We start from the raw sequence: 18,688 nt of genomic DNA on the forward strand, positions 1-18,688 counted from the left end.
TCGGACACGACTGAACGACTGAACAACAACAAATCCACCTGCAGTTCTGAGCAATGAAGGAAACAAATTCCCACAGGCATCTTGATGGCCAGCATGAGAAAAGATTGCTGGACTGGATGGGCCTTCGATCGTATCCATCAGAGATATTCTGAATGTTAAAGGGACAAGGTGGAGAGCTCTGGGATTTGGAGTAAGTGCTCCTGTCCTTCTGAAAGGACAGATTCAGAGTGAGCATAGCTAACACAATGGGAATGAGTACCCATTAAGGGAGAGCTTAATACAGAATGTGTGGATTAAATACAAACCAAGTAGTTGCTCTGGAAATTACCATGGAGGTAAATTGAATTTCCCTTAAAGAGTAGCATGGGATCACAGCATGGGGAAACAGCAACCATGCTACTGGGGGCATAGTATCATTCTGTCAGCACACCCATGAAGGAGGGGGCAGAGATCTCATTCAGAAACCAGGTATCCCATTGAGGCACGACACCTTTTCAAGAAAGGAAAAATACAAGTTAAAAGCTAAGTATTGCAACTGAAAGTGAGGCAATTATTAGGAAATCCTAGCTTTCTACCACTCACTGCTGCTGGCTGAGCCCCTTGCTTTGTTTAGGGCAAATAAACAGCAGCCCAGGCTCTCTCACCATTGCTCGAGCTTCCTCTCGTATGGATGGAATAGCGAGGATGCTGTATAGTGCCCCATTCACGTACGGATGGATCTGCAAGTGAAAAGCAATGTATAAGCCCATTTCCCACCATCTGAGACACTGTCCTCTCCCTCTTCTGTCCCACCTCCCCTCAAGAACCACATCTTCAGCAATGCCTTTCCAAGCTGCCATGCACCTTCACTTGTTCTTCTGTAACTCACCATGTAGTATTATGGCTAAAAGTGCAATATACAAGCCAGGAAGTCCCCTGGTCATATTTCACTTCCCCCATTAACTCAGTCGGAGATCTTAGGCAAGCCAACCCCTCTGAGTCTTTATCCCCAGGGTGCAATATGGAGGGATTAAGCCTGAACTACCTTGCAAAGATGTATAAGATCAGAATACAAAGAATAAGATAAGAATATGAAACCCTTTGAATACGAAACACTATCCATTTTAGTCATGAGATGTTCCACACAAGTGTTCTCTAAGTCGTTTAAATAAAAAGTGAACACGCCATAAAAACACAACAGTAAAAAATAATCATGTTTCCTGCCGCAATTGAACTTCTTTATCTACAAAGTCCTAAATGGCTTGTGACCAGGATGCTTAAAAGACTGTCACTGCCACCTGACCCTTGTCATCCACTAAGGCGGTGGTTCTCAAACTTTCTTCTCTGGGCCACACTTTCAGAATAAAAAATTGCTTGTGCTACACCCAGTTATTTATTGATAAAGAAATATATCGGGAAACAAAAGGAAACACCCCCTAGCAGTGCTTCATTTATAACACAGAACACAACCGTTTTATAATATGATCACAGGACATCCAGAAAGTATAAAACAATGCAGCTACATAAGAACAGGAATCATTCTCAAAGTATAATTATAAATGGGCATCTTACATATGCACCTTAAGTATGTACACAAACGCAATGAGAGGTGTGAGCTTGCTTTTGCTTGGAAATCTCATTTATATATCAGGTCTAATTTGAGACAAACAAACTCTCATCTCCTTATCAACGCAGAGAGGCCTTTCTCTTTTCTGATCTTTCACATTTGTCCAAGTTGAAAGTACCTGTTCACAACAGTATGTCCTGGAAAACTGCAAAAGAATAGCCAATGCTCTTGAAGAGAAGAGAGGCGTGGAAACTATACTATATGCCATTGAAATGATCAGTTTTTTCTTTGATTGCCCTTGAATCTTCCCGCCATCTTCTCCTGCCAAACCAGTGTGATGCGACACACCCTTTGAGAACCACTGCACTAAAGTTAGGTGGGGAGGCCCTTCTGCATGTCCTGCCACCGTCTAAAGCAGTGGTGGCCAAACATGGCCCTCCAGCTGTTGTTGGACTACAACTCCCATCATCCCTAGCTAACAGGACCAGTGGTCAGGGATGATGGGAACTGTAGTTCCCAACACAGCTGGAGGGGCAAGTTTGGCTGCCACTGGTCTAAAGTGTGGTTGACGAGAAGGCAGGATACGGTTTTCCACCACTGAACTCCACAAGAGTTCTCCGGTCATACAGTTCCAGGTACAAAAGCAACCTTCTCCAAGCCGGAGCCCGCCAGCTGTTTTGGACTGCAGTTCCCACCAGCTGCTGCCACCAAGGCGCTGCTGCTATTAATACAGTACTTTCAGTTTGCAAATTGCCCTCCAAAGCCACAGAAGCCGATGGCTTTGTGCCTTGACATCTCCAGATGCTGAGATCTGGAATCGGGAGAGCAACATGTGGGTTTCTGCAGAAGGACCGCATGACACAGAGCGTTGTGACTCAGGGTCAGAGAGATACTTTGAAGATAATTCCAGGAACTGGCAGTCTGGAATCCAAATGGGCTTGTTAAGAATGGTACAGCTGTCTGACATTTCTTACTTTTTCTGTTACCCTTTGAGAGTTCTAAAAAGAGGGTGGAGGGAAGAAGACTGCCTTTGCAGAGTCCAGATCATTTCCCAAGATGAAGAACTTCAATTCGCCACCAAGGTATTTTCAGAAACAGTCACACACCCAAAACAAAATAAAAAATAAAAAATTCCTTCCAGTAGCACCTTAGAGACCAACTAAGTTTGTTTGTGGTATGAGCTTTCGTGTGTGTATCTGAAGAAGTGTGCATGCACACAAAAGCTCATACCAAGAACAAACTTAGTTGGTTTCTAAGGTGCTACTGGAAGGATTTATTTATTTTTTATTTTGTTTTGACTATGGCAGGCAAACACGGCTACCTACCTGTAACAGTCACACGCCCAGGTTTTTATTTGCAATAAATAGAAGATGTATCCAACAACAAACAAACCTTAGTTACGGACAACTATGCATAAACATACAAACCAATGTAACCGGCTGATAAATGATAATTCCAATATCACATAACTTTATAAATGCTAATCAAACAAAACACAGGCAGAATGACCAAATCAAATGTATGATGAATCAATGTACATGTAATATGTCCATGCTAAAACTCCATAGTAAGTGCGAAGGTTCATGTATGGAGGTATAACAGAGGATCTCTGAGGTGCTACTGGAAGCATTAAAAAAAATTATTTTGTTTTGACTATGGCAGGCAAACACGGCTACCTACCTGCAACAGTCACACACCCAGGTTTTTATTTGCAATAAATAGAAGATGTTCTGTTTTGATTTCTAAAAGCGTCTTATCTTTGCCTCCTTCCTTCTTTATACCTGCAAGTATTAGCTATAAAAGTACCTCGTGGTTCTCGTGGCCAAGGAGATCTGAGAGAACTTTGAGTACCTCGTTCGCAATGTTCACACACATTTTCTTGCCTGTGGAGGTTCAAAACACAGGGACAAAATTCCACCGAGTCAAATGCATTCCTTAGAAGGAGAAGATGGCATTTTGATTTTACCCAGACCCATTAATATGACCTGGGGTACCCTTCTAGAACTTAACTGCCTTGAGTCCCTGTCAGGGGAAAATGGGAGGTATAAATAAATAAATATATAAGAAGAAGAAGAAGAAGACAAAGAAGAAGAATTAACAGCACAGCCTTTGGGATTTTTGAGATTTAGACCAGGAAGAGCCTTCTGGATCAGGCCAATGGCCCACCTAGCCTAGCATGCTGCTCTCACAGTGGTCTACCAGAAACCTGCAGGAAGAGCTGGAAGACATCGTTTTGGCTACCGCAGAAGTAAATGCTACTGAGCTAGATGTGCTAATGGTCTGACTCAGTAGAAGGCACCAGGGAGGGTGGGAGGTTGTTATATAAGCAAAAATCTGCCCTTATTCCCTTATGGGGTACACAAAAGCCCTTGTAAAATCCTTTGCAGGTTCTCCATCGGTAGGAGTAAAAAACAGAGGCCAACCAGAGAATAATTAGAAGCAAAGCAGCTAGTAAGCTTGATCTTTATTGTTCTGTTGCAACAGGGTACCTTCCTCACACACAGGTGAGCAGGGAAGAACCTCAAACAAAGGGCTGCCTGTCCTTAAAAAGATATTTCAAAAAATCCCTCTCAGAGTCCAGCCCAGTCCCCCCAGAAGCATCATCCATACATCACAGAAGAGGTGCAGCCTCAGATACATCACACAAAAGGGTGAAATCTGAGAAGTTTGTTTTTCTCCTGCTTGTCAATTTACATGATAATGTCTTATCTGATTGTTTTCCTGGGTAGCCAGGCCATTCATTTGAGATGGTAATCTTTTTTAATTCCTGGGCAATTGGGAAGTTCCCTCACCACTCCCTCCTTGCAGAGGAACATTGGGTAAAACATTTGGTCAGTTTTGAGAGTCAAAATGGTGTCAGGAGTCAAAATGGTGTCAGGTCTGTCTGCCTCAGACATGTGGCCTTGTTTGCTTGGTACATTAATAAAACTATTATATATAAATAAAAGACCTTAATATTCTTACAACAAGGTGCTTGTGGGGTTTTCTGCCTAAGGTGCCAAACAGGTCGGCTGCTATTAGGAACCGGGAGCAGGACTGCAATTTGCTTCAGGCAGCAAAATATATTGTGCAGGTACTAGGGCAGCATTGTCTAGGGTTGAGTCTTTCCCACTCTCTGCTTACCTGATCCAATTTGGATAATACAGAAGCCCTTTTATCCGCAATGTGTTTCCAAACCAATTCACAACAGACATCTGAGCAAACCAACCCAAGTCCTATTAGCCCACCTTTGACACGTGTGTGATTGAAAGGCCTTTGCTCCACTGATTCCTGCCTCTGCCCCCCCCCACCACCACTGGGATGTGCTCCACCCCTCCCCAGAAAGCTTACCATGGGGAAATGCAGTCCCCAGGCTAAAAAAAAGGTCTTCCATCCCCGTTGCTCATAATATTTCCTTACATGAACTGAAAGATACCTGAGATCCGAAGGCAGAGGTTCATGAGCAAGGCAACAGAATAGGCCAAAGTGTAATCTGACATGCTGTCTGTATCTTTTAGCGCATCCACCAACCACAGGATAAGCCCATCTTTGATCATAGTTGACTGCAGAGCCCGCCTGGGAATTCAAAGACAGCAACAAACGTTTGATTTATTATTATTATTATTATTATTATTATTAATCAATTAATAATCTCTGTGAGAACAGGGTGCTGCGGTAGATAGGCCTCTGTCCTGCGGGGCTCCTCTTAACGTTCAAAAATCTGCCACTTAAAATCCATCACCTCCACTTAGCTCGCCTCCAATGAGAAAACTTGCAAGATACAATCTCCTGGAATAACTAATTTGTGGCACGTTGTGATCCCATCGCATAGTGAAGCATTTCACAAGACTGCTCAGCACTCCAACTGCAGCTCGTGATGTCTTAAACTGTGTACAAAGTGGTCCCATGAAATAGCCTTAAATCAGTTATCAGGGTGAGAAGAAGGAGCCCAGAAGGAAAGATGGGGAGTCCCCCCCCCCTGTTTTTAAGCTGCGAAGCCATAAATAGTCCTGATAGCAATGCAGTTAATGTTTCACTCCCTTCTTTATGCCTCTGTGGCTCTCAACCCTTTCTTCAAATGCTAAAATAAACTGTGACCCATAAAAAGAGCTAATGAAGGGATGTATTTATGGTTATTGCAGCAGCTGATACTGCTGGGGCCTATTTTATTCTTTCTCCAGACAGGCCCTTGACTTATTTAACTCTTTCCTCACCCGGCTTACTCTGCTTAGCATAAGGTGCCACCAGTGGACACTCTTGCCAGTTACTCCAAACTCAATGTAATCTGAATGGGCGTGACCTTAGCATATCCCCCCCCCAACAAATGAAGGAGGCAGCTGAGAAACACAATGGTTCCAAAGTTGGATACAAACTTCTCAAAAAGATCTGCTTCTCAAAAAGATCGGAAGCTTCAGCTGCCACAGACATAACAGCCAAGGAGGAAGGCAGTCGGATCGTTATTGTCATGAAGTAGTGATCCTGTGAGCAAGTATCGCTGGGGGTGGGGGCTCAGGCAGGTGGTAACAATTAGTCCCCAAAGTGGGAACATGCGATGGGGCTGGCTGGTTGCCAGATTTCCCCAGCCCATATAAATCATTGAGTTAACCTGCTGGGGAAGGGAGAGAACATGCCGTGTTTTAGACTTGCTGTTTGATGTTCTGTAGCTGGCGCCAGAGAAGAAGCCAATAAAGCCTGGTAACCCGTTTGGTGCCTGCGTGTGATTGATTAGTAGCTTGGAGGGAGGACTCGGGAAAGCGGCCCCCTCCCTTGACAATTGTCACCCTAGTGCTGTTTCAGCTACACTGGCTCAGAATTGGCTTTCAAATCCAATTCACAATGCCCCAAACAGTCCGGGACCAGGATACAGTGGCGTAGGGAGCCCTGGTGGCACCTGGGATGGGTGCCTGCCAGCGCTGCTCCATAGGGCGGGACATTCTGGGGGAGGGGCATGCCGTGCCACCAGAGCTGCATCCCTCCCTGGTGCCCTCCACCTGGAGGGTGGCTGAGGGAGAGGCAGCCGGTGGATGCCAGCCCCTTGCTGCCTTTTCAGGATGGCTGAAGGAGAGGCAGCAGGCGTGGGGCTGGAGGGTGCTGCGCCTGTGGTTCCGGCGTGCCACCTTCAAGGTAAGTGCCGCCCAGTGCGCCCCACATCTTCCCCCACCCCCTTCCTCCTTAAGGACGGCCTCTTTCCATATGAAGCTGCACTTGTACTCAATAAATGAATGAAGGCCCTGTTGGTTCTCTTCCCCCTCCCCACTGTCTCAACCACACACAGCAGGGCCTCCTCAGTGGCCACTCCCAGGCTGTGGAAGGCCCTTTGCAAAAAGGCCTGCATGTCTAGCTCATTTCCCGGAAGGTGGAAGAAGTAACAAGGGGATCCTCTATCTTGGACCTGGGCCTCACCAACAAGGAGGAACTGATCTAAAGGGCTGTCACGTTGAAGATGGAGCAAGCTTTTTTTCTGCTGCTCCAGAGGCTGGGACCCAAACTGTTGGATTCAAGTTACAAGAAAGGAGATTCCGACTAAACATCACAAAGAACTTTCCGACAGAAACAGACGTTCAATAGTGAAACAGACTACATTTCAGTGCAAAGGACAACAAATCCAGCCCCTCCCTGGATTATAAGATTTTCATAATATACAGGTGAAACTCGAAAAATTAGAATATTGTAGAAAAGTCCATTTACGTAAGCAATTGTTTTCATTAGCTACTGGAGTTTAATATCTGAGATAGACTCACGATATGCAAAGCGAGGTATGTCAAGCCTTTGCTTGTTATAATTGTGATGATTATGGCGTACAGCTGATGAGAACCCCAAATTAACAATCTCAACTTTGGGGTTTTCATCAGCTGTACGCCATAATCATCACAATTATAACAAATAAAGGCTTGACATATCTCGCTTTGCATGTCATGAGTCTATCTCATATATTAGTTTCACCTTTTAAGTTGAATTACTGAAAGAAATTAACCTTTCCACGATATTCTAATTTTTCAAGTTTCACCTGTAATCACTTTATATTTAAGAATAACGGATAATAGTTCAGTCAAGTATGCTTATTTCTTTGTTAGGTATCATGTCACTGATTCTCTCTAAGGCAGGCTTCCTCAAACTTAGCCCTCCAGATGTTTTGAGACTACAATTCCCATCATCCCTGACCACTGGTCCTGCTAGCTAGGGATCATGGGAGTAGTAGGCCAAAAACATCTGGAGGGCCGAGTTTGAGGAAGCCTGCTCTGAGGCTTAAAAATGTTAACTTCACAAGTCTACTGTTTTAATCAATCCTTTATTGTTTGGAATCTACTGTATAGATATATTTCCCCCAAAGTGTGTAATGAGGATGTATGGTTCACTTATGTATTTCTCCCCAATATGAACTCTGGAATGTTTTGATATCAGATGGTTTGTTTTAATGTTCTGCCTGTATAAATATCAAAAAGTATGCTCAATGATAACTAAAATGAGATAAAGGGATGCGTAAGTTGAGTATGATTATGCGGGAAGAGGCAAATCATTCTGCCCACCAAGCTCCCTCTGAGCTCTCTTCCTCCTCCAGCTCTAAGCGATGCTCCTGTCATCAGCTCTGGAGTGCTCTGATGACAGTTATATGAAAATCAGGCGTTCTTTCGTCCCTGAATGCAACCTAACAAGCCTGCATTTCCTTTCCTGCCGCCAGCAGGGCCCCACTGCTTTCATCACCTGAGGCTGAGTTTCTGCAAAGCCCCCAGGACGTTCTCTCGGGTAAGGGAATACTTGTCTTCGGCTTTCAACCTTTCTTCCAGCATTCGGAGCAACCGGGGATTCTGGGAAAGGTAGATTCGGCCTGGATAAAACAGGGCGAAGAATGAGACACAGGAGAGCATCTCAGGGAAGGAACAGGTCCCTGAGATAGAATTTCTAAACGATTCTTGCAAGATTCATCCCAAATTGTTTATATTACCCTTTCTAGGTGTTCCCCCCCCACCAAACTTTGTTCCTCTTTCTTGTGCATTGGGGGGGGGGGGGGAGAAGGATGGAACATTTCTACAACCAGAACTTGAGGATAACCTTGGCTGCATCAGAGGGAAAAGTGGAACAGCAACTGGCCTGGCTAGGACCAAGCCTTCTCCACAAACTGCCCCCACCTCCACTTGGCCATTCCACTTGGTTGCATTGGAGAGGTGAGGCCACAAGGCCTCTTCCACTGGCTTGGCTAGAACCCTGTCATCCGACTCCTTCTGTCTAATAATCATCCCCAATAGGAGCCATTCCCACCAGGTGGCATCAGAGGAAGAGCTGAGAGAGTGAGTCCCCATTTCGTCCACCAGGCTAGGCCAGCTGCCATGTGATCCTTCCCTCCCAGGACTGTTTCATTCATTGGTCACAGAGATTAGATTTAATTAATTTCCTCTAACCTCACTGCCCCCTTTTACAGGTAGGTAGCTGTGTTGGTCTGCCATAGTCAAAACAAAATAAAAAATTCTTTCCAGTAGCACCTTAGAGACCAACTAAGTTTGTTCTTGGTATGAGCTTTCGTGTGCATGCACACTTCTTCAGATACTTCTTCTCACTGCCCCCTTTCCCTTATATTAAATGGTAAACCATCATTTTAAAACTGTGAGCCACCTTGGCTGAATTGACAGAAAGCCCATATATAAATGCAATAAAAAAATTTAGAACGGCAAATCAGCCGTACCTGGGCAAACCTAAGAGCCTCTCTTTAAACATTTATTCTCTTTCTACTGGCCTTACAGCCGCCTCAGCATCCAACATCACCTCCCTGCCCTTTGCTTTATGGGAAACTCTACATCTGATGAAAACAAGTTTTGTGCAATTTAAAAGCCTGCTTCTGGCACTTCTGGATGCCATTTGACCCAATAAAAGTATTGCCTCATGGGCTTTGCAGTTCTTCTTCTGCAGTCAATACACATCTAGGGTACCCACCAAGGAGCTGGACTTTAAACAAGCCCTCAATAGGGACAAAAGATAATGAACTTCCACACAATGAACTTCCACGCACAAGAACAATGAACACTGTTTTGATTCTTTTCCCACAAGCACCCTGCCCCATAATCTTAAACGTCTCTTCCGATTTCCAGCCTGTATGCGTGTGTGCACATGCACCACAGAATCCTGGAATGCTCCTGGCTGTGCCATGGAGACAGCGCATCTGTGCAGGCAGAGTAGCCATGCTGCACATACAGTGGTACCTCGTGTTACGTACTTAATCCGTTCTGGAGGTCCGTTCATAACCGGGAACCGCTCCTAACATGAGGCGCGCTTTTGCTAATGGCGCCTCCCACTGCTCCCACGCCACAACAAGGGGCATCTACTTCTAGGTTAGCGGTGCGCGTAACCTGAAGCATTCATAAGGGGGGTGGTATGTAACACGAGGTACCACTGTATACGGTTTCATCCAAGATGCTGGCTGACAGATGCCCCGTGCAATGGCATTCAGTCAAACTGCAGGATCTACAGCGCAGTCCTGCCACAGACCTTGATGCCACATATCTCTGCGTGACACTGCGCCACAGCAGACTGCCCATCACGTCCTTACGTCCTGCCATCTCAGAGTGCCTTCGCTGCTTTATGCCAGTTTCCCACAAGCAGGCATAAAGGGCACAAAGTGAAGCCATCAGATGTCAAGGAGATAAAGAACTACACAACTTTTAGAAGACACCTGAAGGGAACCCTGTATCGGGAAGTTCTTAATGTCTGGCGTTTTATTATGTTTTTATATGTTCTGGAAGCCAACAATTATTATTATTATTATTAGTAGTAGTAGTAGTAGTAGTAGTAGTAGAAGTATTAATTTGGGGATGCTGAAACTAATTGCAAATGTGACAATTCTACCGATACTAAAATCGCCCTGAGTTTGTCACGTAATAAACGGCCTCATCCAAAAGGCCTGCAAGTCAGGTACTTATTGGAGGAGAGAGCCAGCATTACAGCCAAGTCTCCTCCTGGGCTGGAAAACATGTGAGCTTAAGAAAGCCAATCCCATTCCCTGCCTGTTTAGCTCCCAGACCTGCTATCTGGGCAAATTAATCACTAACAGGGACCACCTCTGCATTGCACCTCGGTGGGAGTGTGCATGCTCTGCATGCAGAGGGTGCTATGCCATGCCAGGTCTGCGAAAGTCCTTATCTTTGATCCTGGAGCTCTGCTGCTTGTCAGTGTAGACTGGGATGGCTAACCAGTGGCCCCTCCACATGTTGATGGACTACAACTCCCATCGCCCCTGACCATTACCTATTGGCTGGCTGGGGTAAGAGTCAAGCAACAGCTAGAGGCCTGCAGGATAGCCACCTCTGGTGTAGACAATACTGAGCCTGGTGGGCTGATGCTCAGATTCAATATATGGCGGGTTTCTATGATAGCTTCAGACTGACTGGTGTGTTGCACTTCCTTGCCGGCACTGGGTCTTAAGCACCGGGTCCCTCGGCCTGAAGCAAAATGCATGCCGCACCCCATAGTCGCCTTTGACTGGACTTAACCGGCCAGCGGTCATTTGCCTTACCTTAAGCACTGCCACGACCCATTAGGACACTTACATATAAATACTACGAGCCAACAGAGTTGAAAAGCAGCTACCTTGGCAGCCGTTCTCTTCTTACCTTCAGCCAGTGAAGCAAATGCATTGATAAGCCTGGCTGTATATTGACGGACAACCTCGCTCTTTGATTGTATCAGCATTAACACGCTTCTCTGCAGGAGACAAAAAGACAATTCAGGGCTTGAGTCTTGGAATGACATCTACATATATCTCAATGAGATATGTATCTTGGCAAAGACTGTGTCGCAAGTAGGTGAGTTGTGCAATGCACAAAGAGAGGCATCTCTGTTGATTATTAGGCAAATGGGTGTCATGCCCTGGTCTGATAGTGGCTTGCAGGGAGCTAGATTCCTAGGACAGGGGGCTGACTAAACTCAGGAGGATTAAGGTAGCAGTCAGATATCAGGACACCCCAGAAATGAAGAAACTGGGGTCAGGGCCAGTGACGCAGTCTAAAAGCGGGTGCTTCCAGTAGCTGTGAGGCAAATCCAAGGACACAGTCCAAAGTGGTGTAGGGTTTTCCAAGGGCAGGGCGTGAACAGGGATCAGTAGAAAAGGGCAGGAAGCAGGAACAAGGAACTGGGCTGCACTGAGCTAAGGCCTGTGTTGCTATTCCAACAACAAGCAGTCTTCAAGTGGGAACTTGTGTAGCCTGATCTTCCAGACAGGGCAACAATATTTAGCCAAGCCACCAAGTTTCTCTGCTTCTAAGCAGACCCACTTCTTCCCAAGAAAGCCGGTTCTTATGGGCCTTGTGCCTTCCATGGGTGGCTTCCTGTGCCAGCACCTTCTGACACCGGCATCCCCAGAAAGCTAGCTGTGGGCTCTCCCACTGACCTCCGTTCAGGTTCGCCACTGCTCACCTGGACATTGCTGTAGCAGTCCAGAAGGTCGTTGTTGATATAAGCCTGGAGAACGGTGTCTCTCTGCTCGCCAGGATGGGATGTTGTCAGGCGCTATAAAAGAAGAACGGAGGAACAAGCATCAAGTGCACAGCTGACTTCTAGATCATCTATAATTAGAGAAATTGTTTCGGCACAAGAAAGCAGCACTTCCTCATCACCTTTCTCTGCTAAACAATCATCCTCCAGGGCCGGCTCAATACATTTTGTTACCTTGAGGCCAAAGTCAAGATGGCACCCACTCCCAATTCCTTATACAGAAGCCAACCAGGCTTGCAGTTCAATCCTACATCGACGCTGGCAACAGGGCAGCATCCTCATTCCTTGCATCTTATGGAAGAAGGCTAGCTTGTGGGTTGCGGGCCAGGCCATGCATGGTACGTACAGCTCTATCCTCCAACATCTCACCACCACTCTTGGCCCACAACTACTGCCACCTGAGGCAGCTGCCTCACTCTTCTAAACAGCAGGAGTTATGCAGCTTGCCAAAGGTGTGTACCTTCTGCATTTACACCAAAAATACATAAACTGGTACTGGGCTGAGAATTCAGCATCCAGAGAAACTCAGATTTTTCTTCTTCTTTTGGATAAAAAAAAAAATCAAGCCCTCCTCACTCAGAATTACACTAAAATGACAGACTTGTGAGAGGGTCTAGGCAGCAACAACATAGGAACATTTTGTGAGAAGGTCCACCTTCCCTCCAAGGTCATCAACTTGATTGCTCTGTTCCTTCCCAATTGGGTCGAACAACCGCAAGGGAATATGGATGCTCTAGGAAGCGGCACCAGCCCTGCATCAACTGGAGGCTGGTTCATTAGGGTTCAATGCCCCACTGATGTCAGTCTGCCCTTACCCAGTTCACACCCAGCGGCGGAGGAAGCAGCTCGGGCGCCTGGGGCGGCGTGCCCAGGGGTGGCGCGAGCTGCTCATAGGGGTGGGGCACACCGCAGGGCCTCTGGAGTTTGCCTGCCTCCTCCCACTCAGCCACCCTACAGCTGGGGGAGAGGCAGTGGGCGGACCATTTGGGCAGCACATGCCCAAGCAACCGCGTCTCTCCCAGGAGAGATATGTGGCTTGGGCGTGCTGCAGGTCCCGTGGTGAATGCCGCCCGGGATTTTGTCGTCCCCCCTCAGTGGTGACACACGGAGCGGCCTGCACCCACCGCAACCACCTTCCTCCGCCCCTGTTCACACCTGCCTGCCTTCTTATTTGTAACCAGTTCAGGGGGTGGCACTGCCTGTCAGCTTCCACCCCTTCCTTAGTCTCAGTGTTGCCCTTGTGAAACTGAGCAGGGAGCAGGATGGGGCAAAACTCGAATTAGTTGGCTCCGCCTGTCTGTGTCTCTGGCTCCACCTCCTCCCGGTCTCTCCGCCTTCTGCCCTCCCACTTCCACTGTACCAGCCAACACTCTCTGCTGCTCAAACTTAATTTCAGTGGGTGCTACGTCACTTGAAGCCTCTCCCCCCCTTAACCAACCTCCCTTTTCAGCTCCTCAAATGGTTTTCTGTGACATTTCCCCTCTGCATGTTCAAAGACTGGAAAGGGGCCAGAGTGAATTCTCAACCCCGAAGGTCAAACAGGGTGAGGCAGGGCAGCCCAGAGAGGGCAAAGGCAACAGCAAGCAGAATTTGGGACAGTCAAATTTGGCAAGAGAGACCAAATAATATCCAGGACTTGGAACGGTGCAACATCCTTTGGTGAACATGGGGTGACGTCATATTCTTTGCAAGAGATGCACCCTCTCTGTTCTCTAGCTCACCCACCCAGCGCAATGCCTGCAGCAAGAAGGTTTTCAAGCGGTCACTCCCTTCAACCAGGTCTTTCTTTAGCTTCTCGTAATCCAAAGATGGCAAGAGCGGCACCTCCTTCATTTTCCTGCAGGGCAAAATGAGAAAAGATGCACTCATGAAAAACACAGTGTCTCCTTTCAAAGGTGCAAGTTGATCCCAGCCAAGTGAGACATTTGGAGATGGAAAACCTGTGCAAAGGAATGTACCACTTCAGACCGAAGGTGGGGGCTCATGTGACTGAACATACTTCCATATTTAAAAAAAAATGAATTCTTGCACATAAAAAAGTAAGGGGAAAGGTAAGGCAGGGCTAAAAACCCATCTCCATGACCTGCTAGCTTTCTGTGTGCAGGGATTTTCCCCCCAAGGAGGAACATTCCATCATGCCTACCTGCCTTTTGAAGTGGTACAGCCCACAGAGGCTTACCACTTTTGTCTGAATTAGTGCACAGTATGTCCGCAGACCCATCTTTTCATTAGGGTTAGCTCCGTCCCAAGATGCAGACTCTGCTCCTTTACGGCTAAGCACAGTCCCGTGATCCTCTGCCCTGCGACCCACTGTGTCTGAAAGGTTCTGTTTGTTTCAAGCACCTTGGCAATAAGGCTGCAAGGCAGTGTGGTCATATCACCTATGACCACCACTGACACAAGTTTGCAATTAGTTTTTCAGGTTACCCTAAACTGGTTTCCACTCAAGTGGGATTAGAAGGGCAGGCAGTTGTGGAGTACACTCACTTTTAGGGCCGTCTTACCCATAGGCGCTAGGGGTGCGGGGCACCTGGGCGCCGGGCACTCAGGGGCACCAGGCCGAGAGTCCAGGGCCCAAGAGTTGAGTCCGGGGAAGAGCCTGCCCGTCGGTTGGAGCGCTGCGGCAGGCTCTTCCGCTGCAGGCGGCTCTGCACCGCAAGTTTGGGGACGACCAAGTTTGGGGACGACCGAGCCAGCTCTTGCGCGCCTGGGACTGAGCAACCGGGGGGGGGGGGGGGATGGGTGGATCTTTGCACCCCGGTGCCGCATATAGCCCTGCTCACTTCCAAGAGGGTCAGATGAATGAAAGGAGTCTTCATTTCAGCTTTAGATTCTCAGTGCATTTCAGGTCACTGCCCAAATTATGCTTTTTTAAAAAAGGAAGAACAAATTTAAAAGAAAATTACTTACACGGGAACTAATGATGCTCTTAACATTGTTGAGGCCTGTAGTTAAAAAACAAAGAAGAGAGAGAGATTTTTTTTAAAAACACAAGATTTTCTTGGTTTACAAAAGTACGGGCATTGTCTCTTTTTCAGTTTGTGTTTTCTACAGATCAATTACCATTTGTTGTGAGACATTAGTGCTGCATGCAATATAAGGTTGGGGAAGAAAAGAGGGGTGGTAAAACTTACATTCTTTTATTTCGCGTATGTGTGGGGTTTGGTGTCTGCATCACTTGGGTAGGTTCAAGAGAGAGAGATTAAGGCAAAACCAATACTCTTCCAAAATACAGTTTGGAAATATTTATTAAAAATGTAGCTCGCATCCAAGGCAGTTGTGATTTTTTTTTAAAAAAACCCATAAAAGATCTAGGATGATAAAGGCACTGTAAAAAAGCACCGCTAATCAGTGAAATAAGCAAAAAAATAAAAATCACCATTTATCATTATCATGAAATGGAGAGGGAGGAGGGCTCCCTCAGCATAATCCCAAAGTTTTGAGGGGGAGGTATTTTAAAGACCTAAAGGCAAGAAGCCTAGCTGAGGTTTCTAAAAGTCTGGAGGGAATTCCATCAGGCTAGCACCAGGAATCTGGCCTCAGAAAGATTTCACTCAAAATTACTTACTGCAGATTAATTATACAGTCTGCTAAGAGATCCCGAGTATGCAAACTTGTTTTATGAATTTAAGGAGACAGGGATGTTATTAAAAAAAAGGCAGACCAGCATGTTACAAATTATTATTATTATTATTATTATTATTATTATTATTAGCCCAGAGGTAGGAGGAACAGACAGCCCCGACCAGAGAAGAAGGGCAAATCAAGCTGATGGACTATCCAAAATGGCAAAAATTAACTGGGAAGCTCAGGAATCAAGAAGACATTTTAAAAAAGAATGGGAAATGTTTATAATGTACAAGACAGAAGGAGCCCAAGGCTTAGGCCAAAGAAAAGCACCAGAACAATGACGACTGGAGAGAAAGTACAGTAATGAGAAAGAAGAAGGAAAAAGAAGGGACCAAAGCAAAATCTTACGATTTCAACTGGCACAAACAAACCAGAAATTCTCCCAGAGTACTTTGCCCACAAATCAGTAACTGACAACAGTAGCATTACTGGTTTTCAAGATGACTTGGGACTGTAAAGTTACAGGTAGGTAGCCGTGTTGGTCTGCCATAGTCAAAACAAAAAAAAAAATAAAAAAAAAATCCTTCCAGTGGCACCTTAGAGACCAACTAAGTTTGTTCTTGGTATGAGCTTTCGTGTGCATGCACACTTCTTCAGATACACTGAAACAGAAGTCACTATAAGGTTCTGGTGACTTCTGTTTCAGTGTATCTCATACCAAGAATAAGCTTAGTTGGTCTCTAAGGTGCTACTGGAAGGATTTTATTTTTTATTTTTTATTTTGTTGGGACTGTAAAGTTAGGTGCCTGAGAAAGGTAGGACCTTTCATCAATGCATAACATGCAGCGATTCCAAACTACAAATCCAAGCCCAAGATAATTCTTTATTCAATCAATCAATCAATCAATCAATCACTTATTGTGTTTGACTAAAAGCCACTACAGATCATTTTTTTTATTAGAATAAAATCAAAAGTGGTATGGGCACTGGTGACCAGACAATCGCCACATACACATCCCAACGCATGATCAAATAGTGGCCAATGGTAAGTTTTTAAAAAAATGTAGAACACTTTGCTGAAATCGAACAATCCATAACGGAGTGAATATCCCAAAAGATGCCTCTTCCTAGTAGACCTGTCTCTGGAGTTGATTAAAACCTCTGAAGTCAATGCAAAGTCAGAAAGTCACAGCGAACTATACGCTTTGTGCAATCATTTTATCTCTTCTATTCATGCAATTGTGAAATGTGATGATTGTGCATAGGCTGATCAAGCAGCGTAATGGTTGCAAGGTCTGTAAAGTTTCATGTTGCTGTTATAGGGCATGATTACTGCCCTGTTATGCAGTTACACCCAGTGTGCTGCCCGTGTACTTTTACATCATGGGTGTTGCTGACCTCAATATAGTTTCTTCTTTGAGACTATATTGTTTTATTGGAAAAAGAAAGTTCCCAATAAAGGCAAGATTTTTCTCACTTGCAAATGGTGACACGCGTAACAAATTTTCCAGGTACAGTCGTACCGTGGAAGCCGAACAGAATCCGTTCCGGAAGCCCGTTCGACTTCCAAAACGTTTGGAAACCAAGGCGCGGCTTCCAATTGGCTCCAGGAAGCTCTGGAAGCCACACCCAATGTTCAGGATCCAAAGAACGTTTGCAAACCAGAACACTCACTTCCGGGTTTGCAGCATTCAGGAGCCAAAACGTTTGACTGGCAAGGCGTTCGTCAACCAAAGTACGACTCTAGTTTATTCTTACAGCTTTCTCGGGGTACGTTTGACCTCCAAACCAAACTGATACAGTCTTTTTTTCTACTGACTAGAGGTTTCATTAAATCGGACACTGTTCAGCCCATCAAAAGCACTAATGTCTTGCCACTTTTTAATAAGATGCGTCTGTTTCAATGTAGGGACTGCACTGAGATTACTTGGAGGCAGTCAAAAGAGGAGGGAAAATATTCTGCACAGATCTTCCCATTACCCATTTCAACTATGTCAATGGGCACCATTTATTCCCAGAATATTCATCACCATCTTTTTTTGGTCAGAATTAAGGCTCCTCACTTTGCAAAATCATTTTCAGGCCCACTAATACCTTTTAAAGACTGGCCTTCTTTCATAACTGCGGCTTCTTTCATGGCAGACTCTATAATCAGCGACTATTGTTAGGCGTTTGAGCTGGGGAGTTTTAGAAGACAAAGGGCACGAAATGTCGGGGAAGATTGTATTACTCCATTTGACATACCTTCCGAATGCTTGGGAGTTTTGCAAAGCTGCCCTATGTAACAGAAGGAGCATCTCTGCCACAAACGAATAAGTGTATACCTGCATAGGATGTCATTTCATATTATGCTTAAATCAATGAGTGATGATACATAATAGCCAATCAAAAGCTCTGCAGCCTTAAAACGAAACAGTCCTCTTACAGTACAGGCAGGGCTTCCTTTCACAGCAAGAGTGGCACCCAGACGCATTATGTTCCACCTAAATCCACTTGCCCAGCACTCATTTCTATTCATTTTCCTCGGTACTTCTGATTCGTGGTGGCAGTCTTTTTGTTTCGATGAGACATCGCCGCCACCCCCATCAAAAGCTATCTAACTCAATGAAATCATGCTGATTCGTTCCATCCTAGGCAGTTACTTATCCTGAAAAATATATGCTTAAAGCCTTTAAAAAGCCCAAAAAGAGAGGTGTGAAGGATAAAGTGCAAATGTGGCAGCCTGTGGACATTGCTGAGAACCATTCTGGTCCAGTCAGTGGGTTTTTATTTTTTAAGACTGGATTAAGCATCTGGAAGATATGATTAGTTATAACTGGTAGGATCTGCAAGAAAATGTGGCAGTGTGGAATGCTTCTTGTTCAGGATTCTAGCCACTTTCTTCCATTCCCTTCCCCAGATTTGCGCATCTATATATATGTGTATGTATAAAAGATGTCTGGCAGCATCCTGTGGTCATAGGGCATACTCAGTCCTCATTGGATGGTTTGGAGGGGGTTTCTCCTCATTTCTTCCACCACGTATATACTCGAGTATAAGCCGCCCCGAATATAAGCCGAGGCACCTAATCTTCCTACAAAAACCCAGGAAAGCTTATTGACTTGAGTATAAGCC

At 45.5% G+C, this 18,688-nt stretch overlaps 1 protein-coding gene across 8 annotated transcripts in view; it reads right to left on the reverse strand.

Moving 5' to 3' along the window:
• The window catches only part of ARMC9 (armadillo repeat containing 9), an 82,201-nt gene that overhangs the window by 38,093 nt on the left and 25,420 nt on the right, over positions 1-18,688 (reverse strand). For all 8 annotated transcript variants that reach the window (XM_033150876.1, XM_033150877.1, XM_033150881.1 and 5 more), the window contains 8 exons: positions 14,915-14,949; positions 13,730-13,841; positions 11,927-12,019; positions 11,125-11,215; positions 8,228-8,351; positions 4,962-5,101; positions 3,353-3,429; positions 645-719 (listed from right to left, as the gene is read on the reverse strand). In XM_033150876.1, coding sequence (XP_033006767.1) covers positions 645-719; positions 3,353-3,429; positions 4,962-5,101; positions 8,228-8,351; positions 11,125-11,215; positions 11,927-12,019; positions 13,730-13,841; positions 14,915-14,949 — 747 coding nt within the window. The remainder of the gene's footprint in view (positions 1-644; positions 720-3,352; positions 3,430-4,961; positions 5,102-8,227; positions 8,352-11,124; positions 11,216-11,926; positions 12,020-13,729; positions 13,842-14,914; positions 14,950-18,688) is intronic.

This window comes from Lacerta agilis, chromosome 5 (assembly GCF_009819535.1).
Source record: "Lacerta agilis isolate rLacAgi1 chromosome 5, rLacAgi1.pri, whole genome shotgun sequence".
Taxonomy (NCBI): Eukaryota; Metazoa; Chordata; class Lepidosauria; order Squamata; family Lacertidae; genus Lacerta; species Lacerta agilis.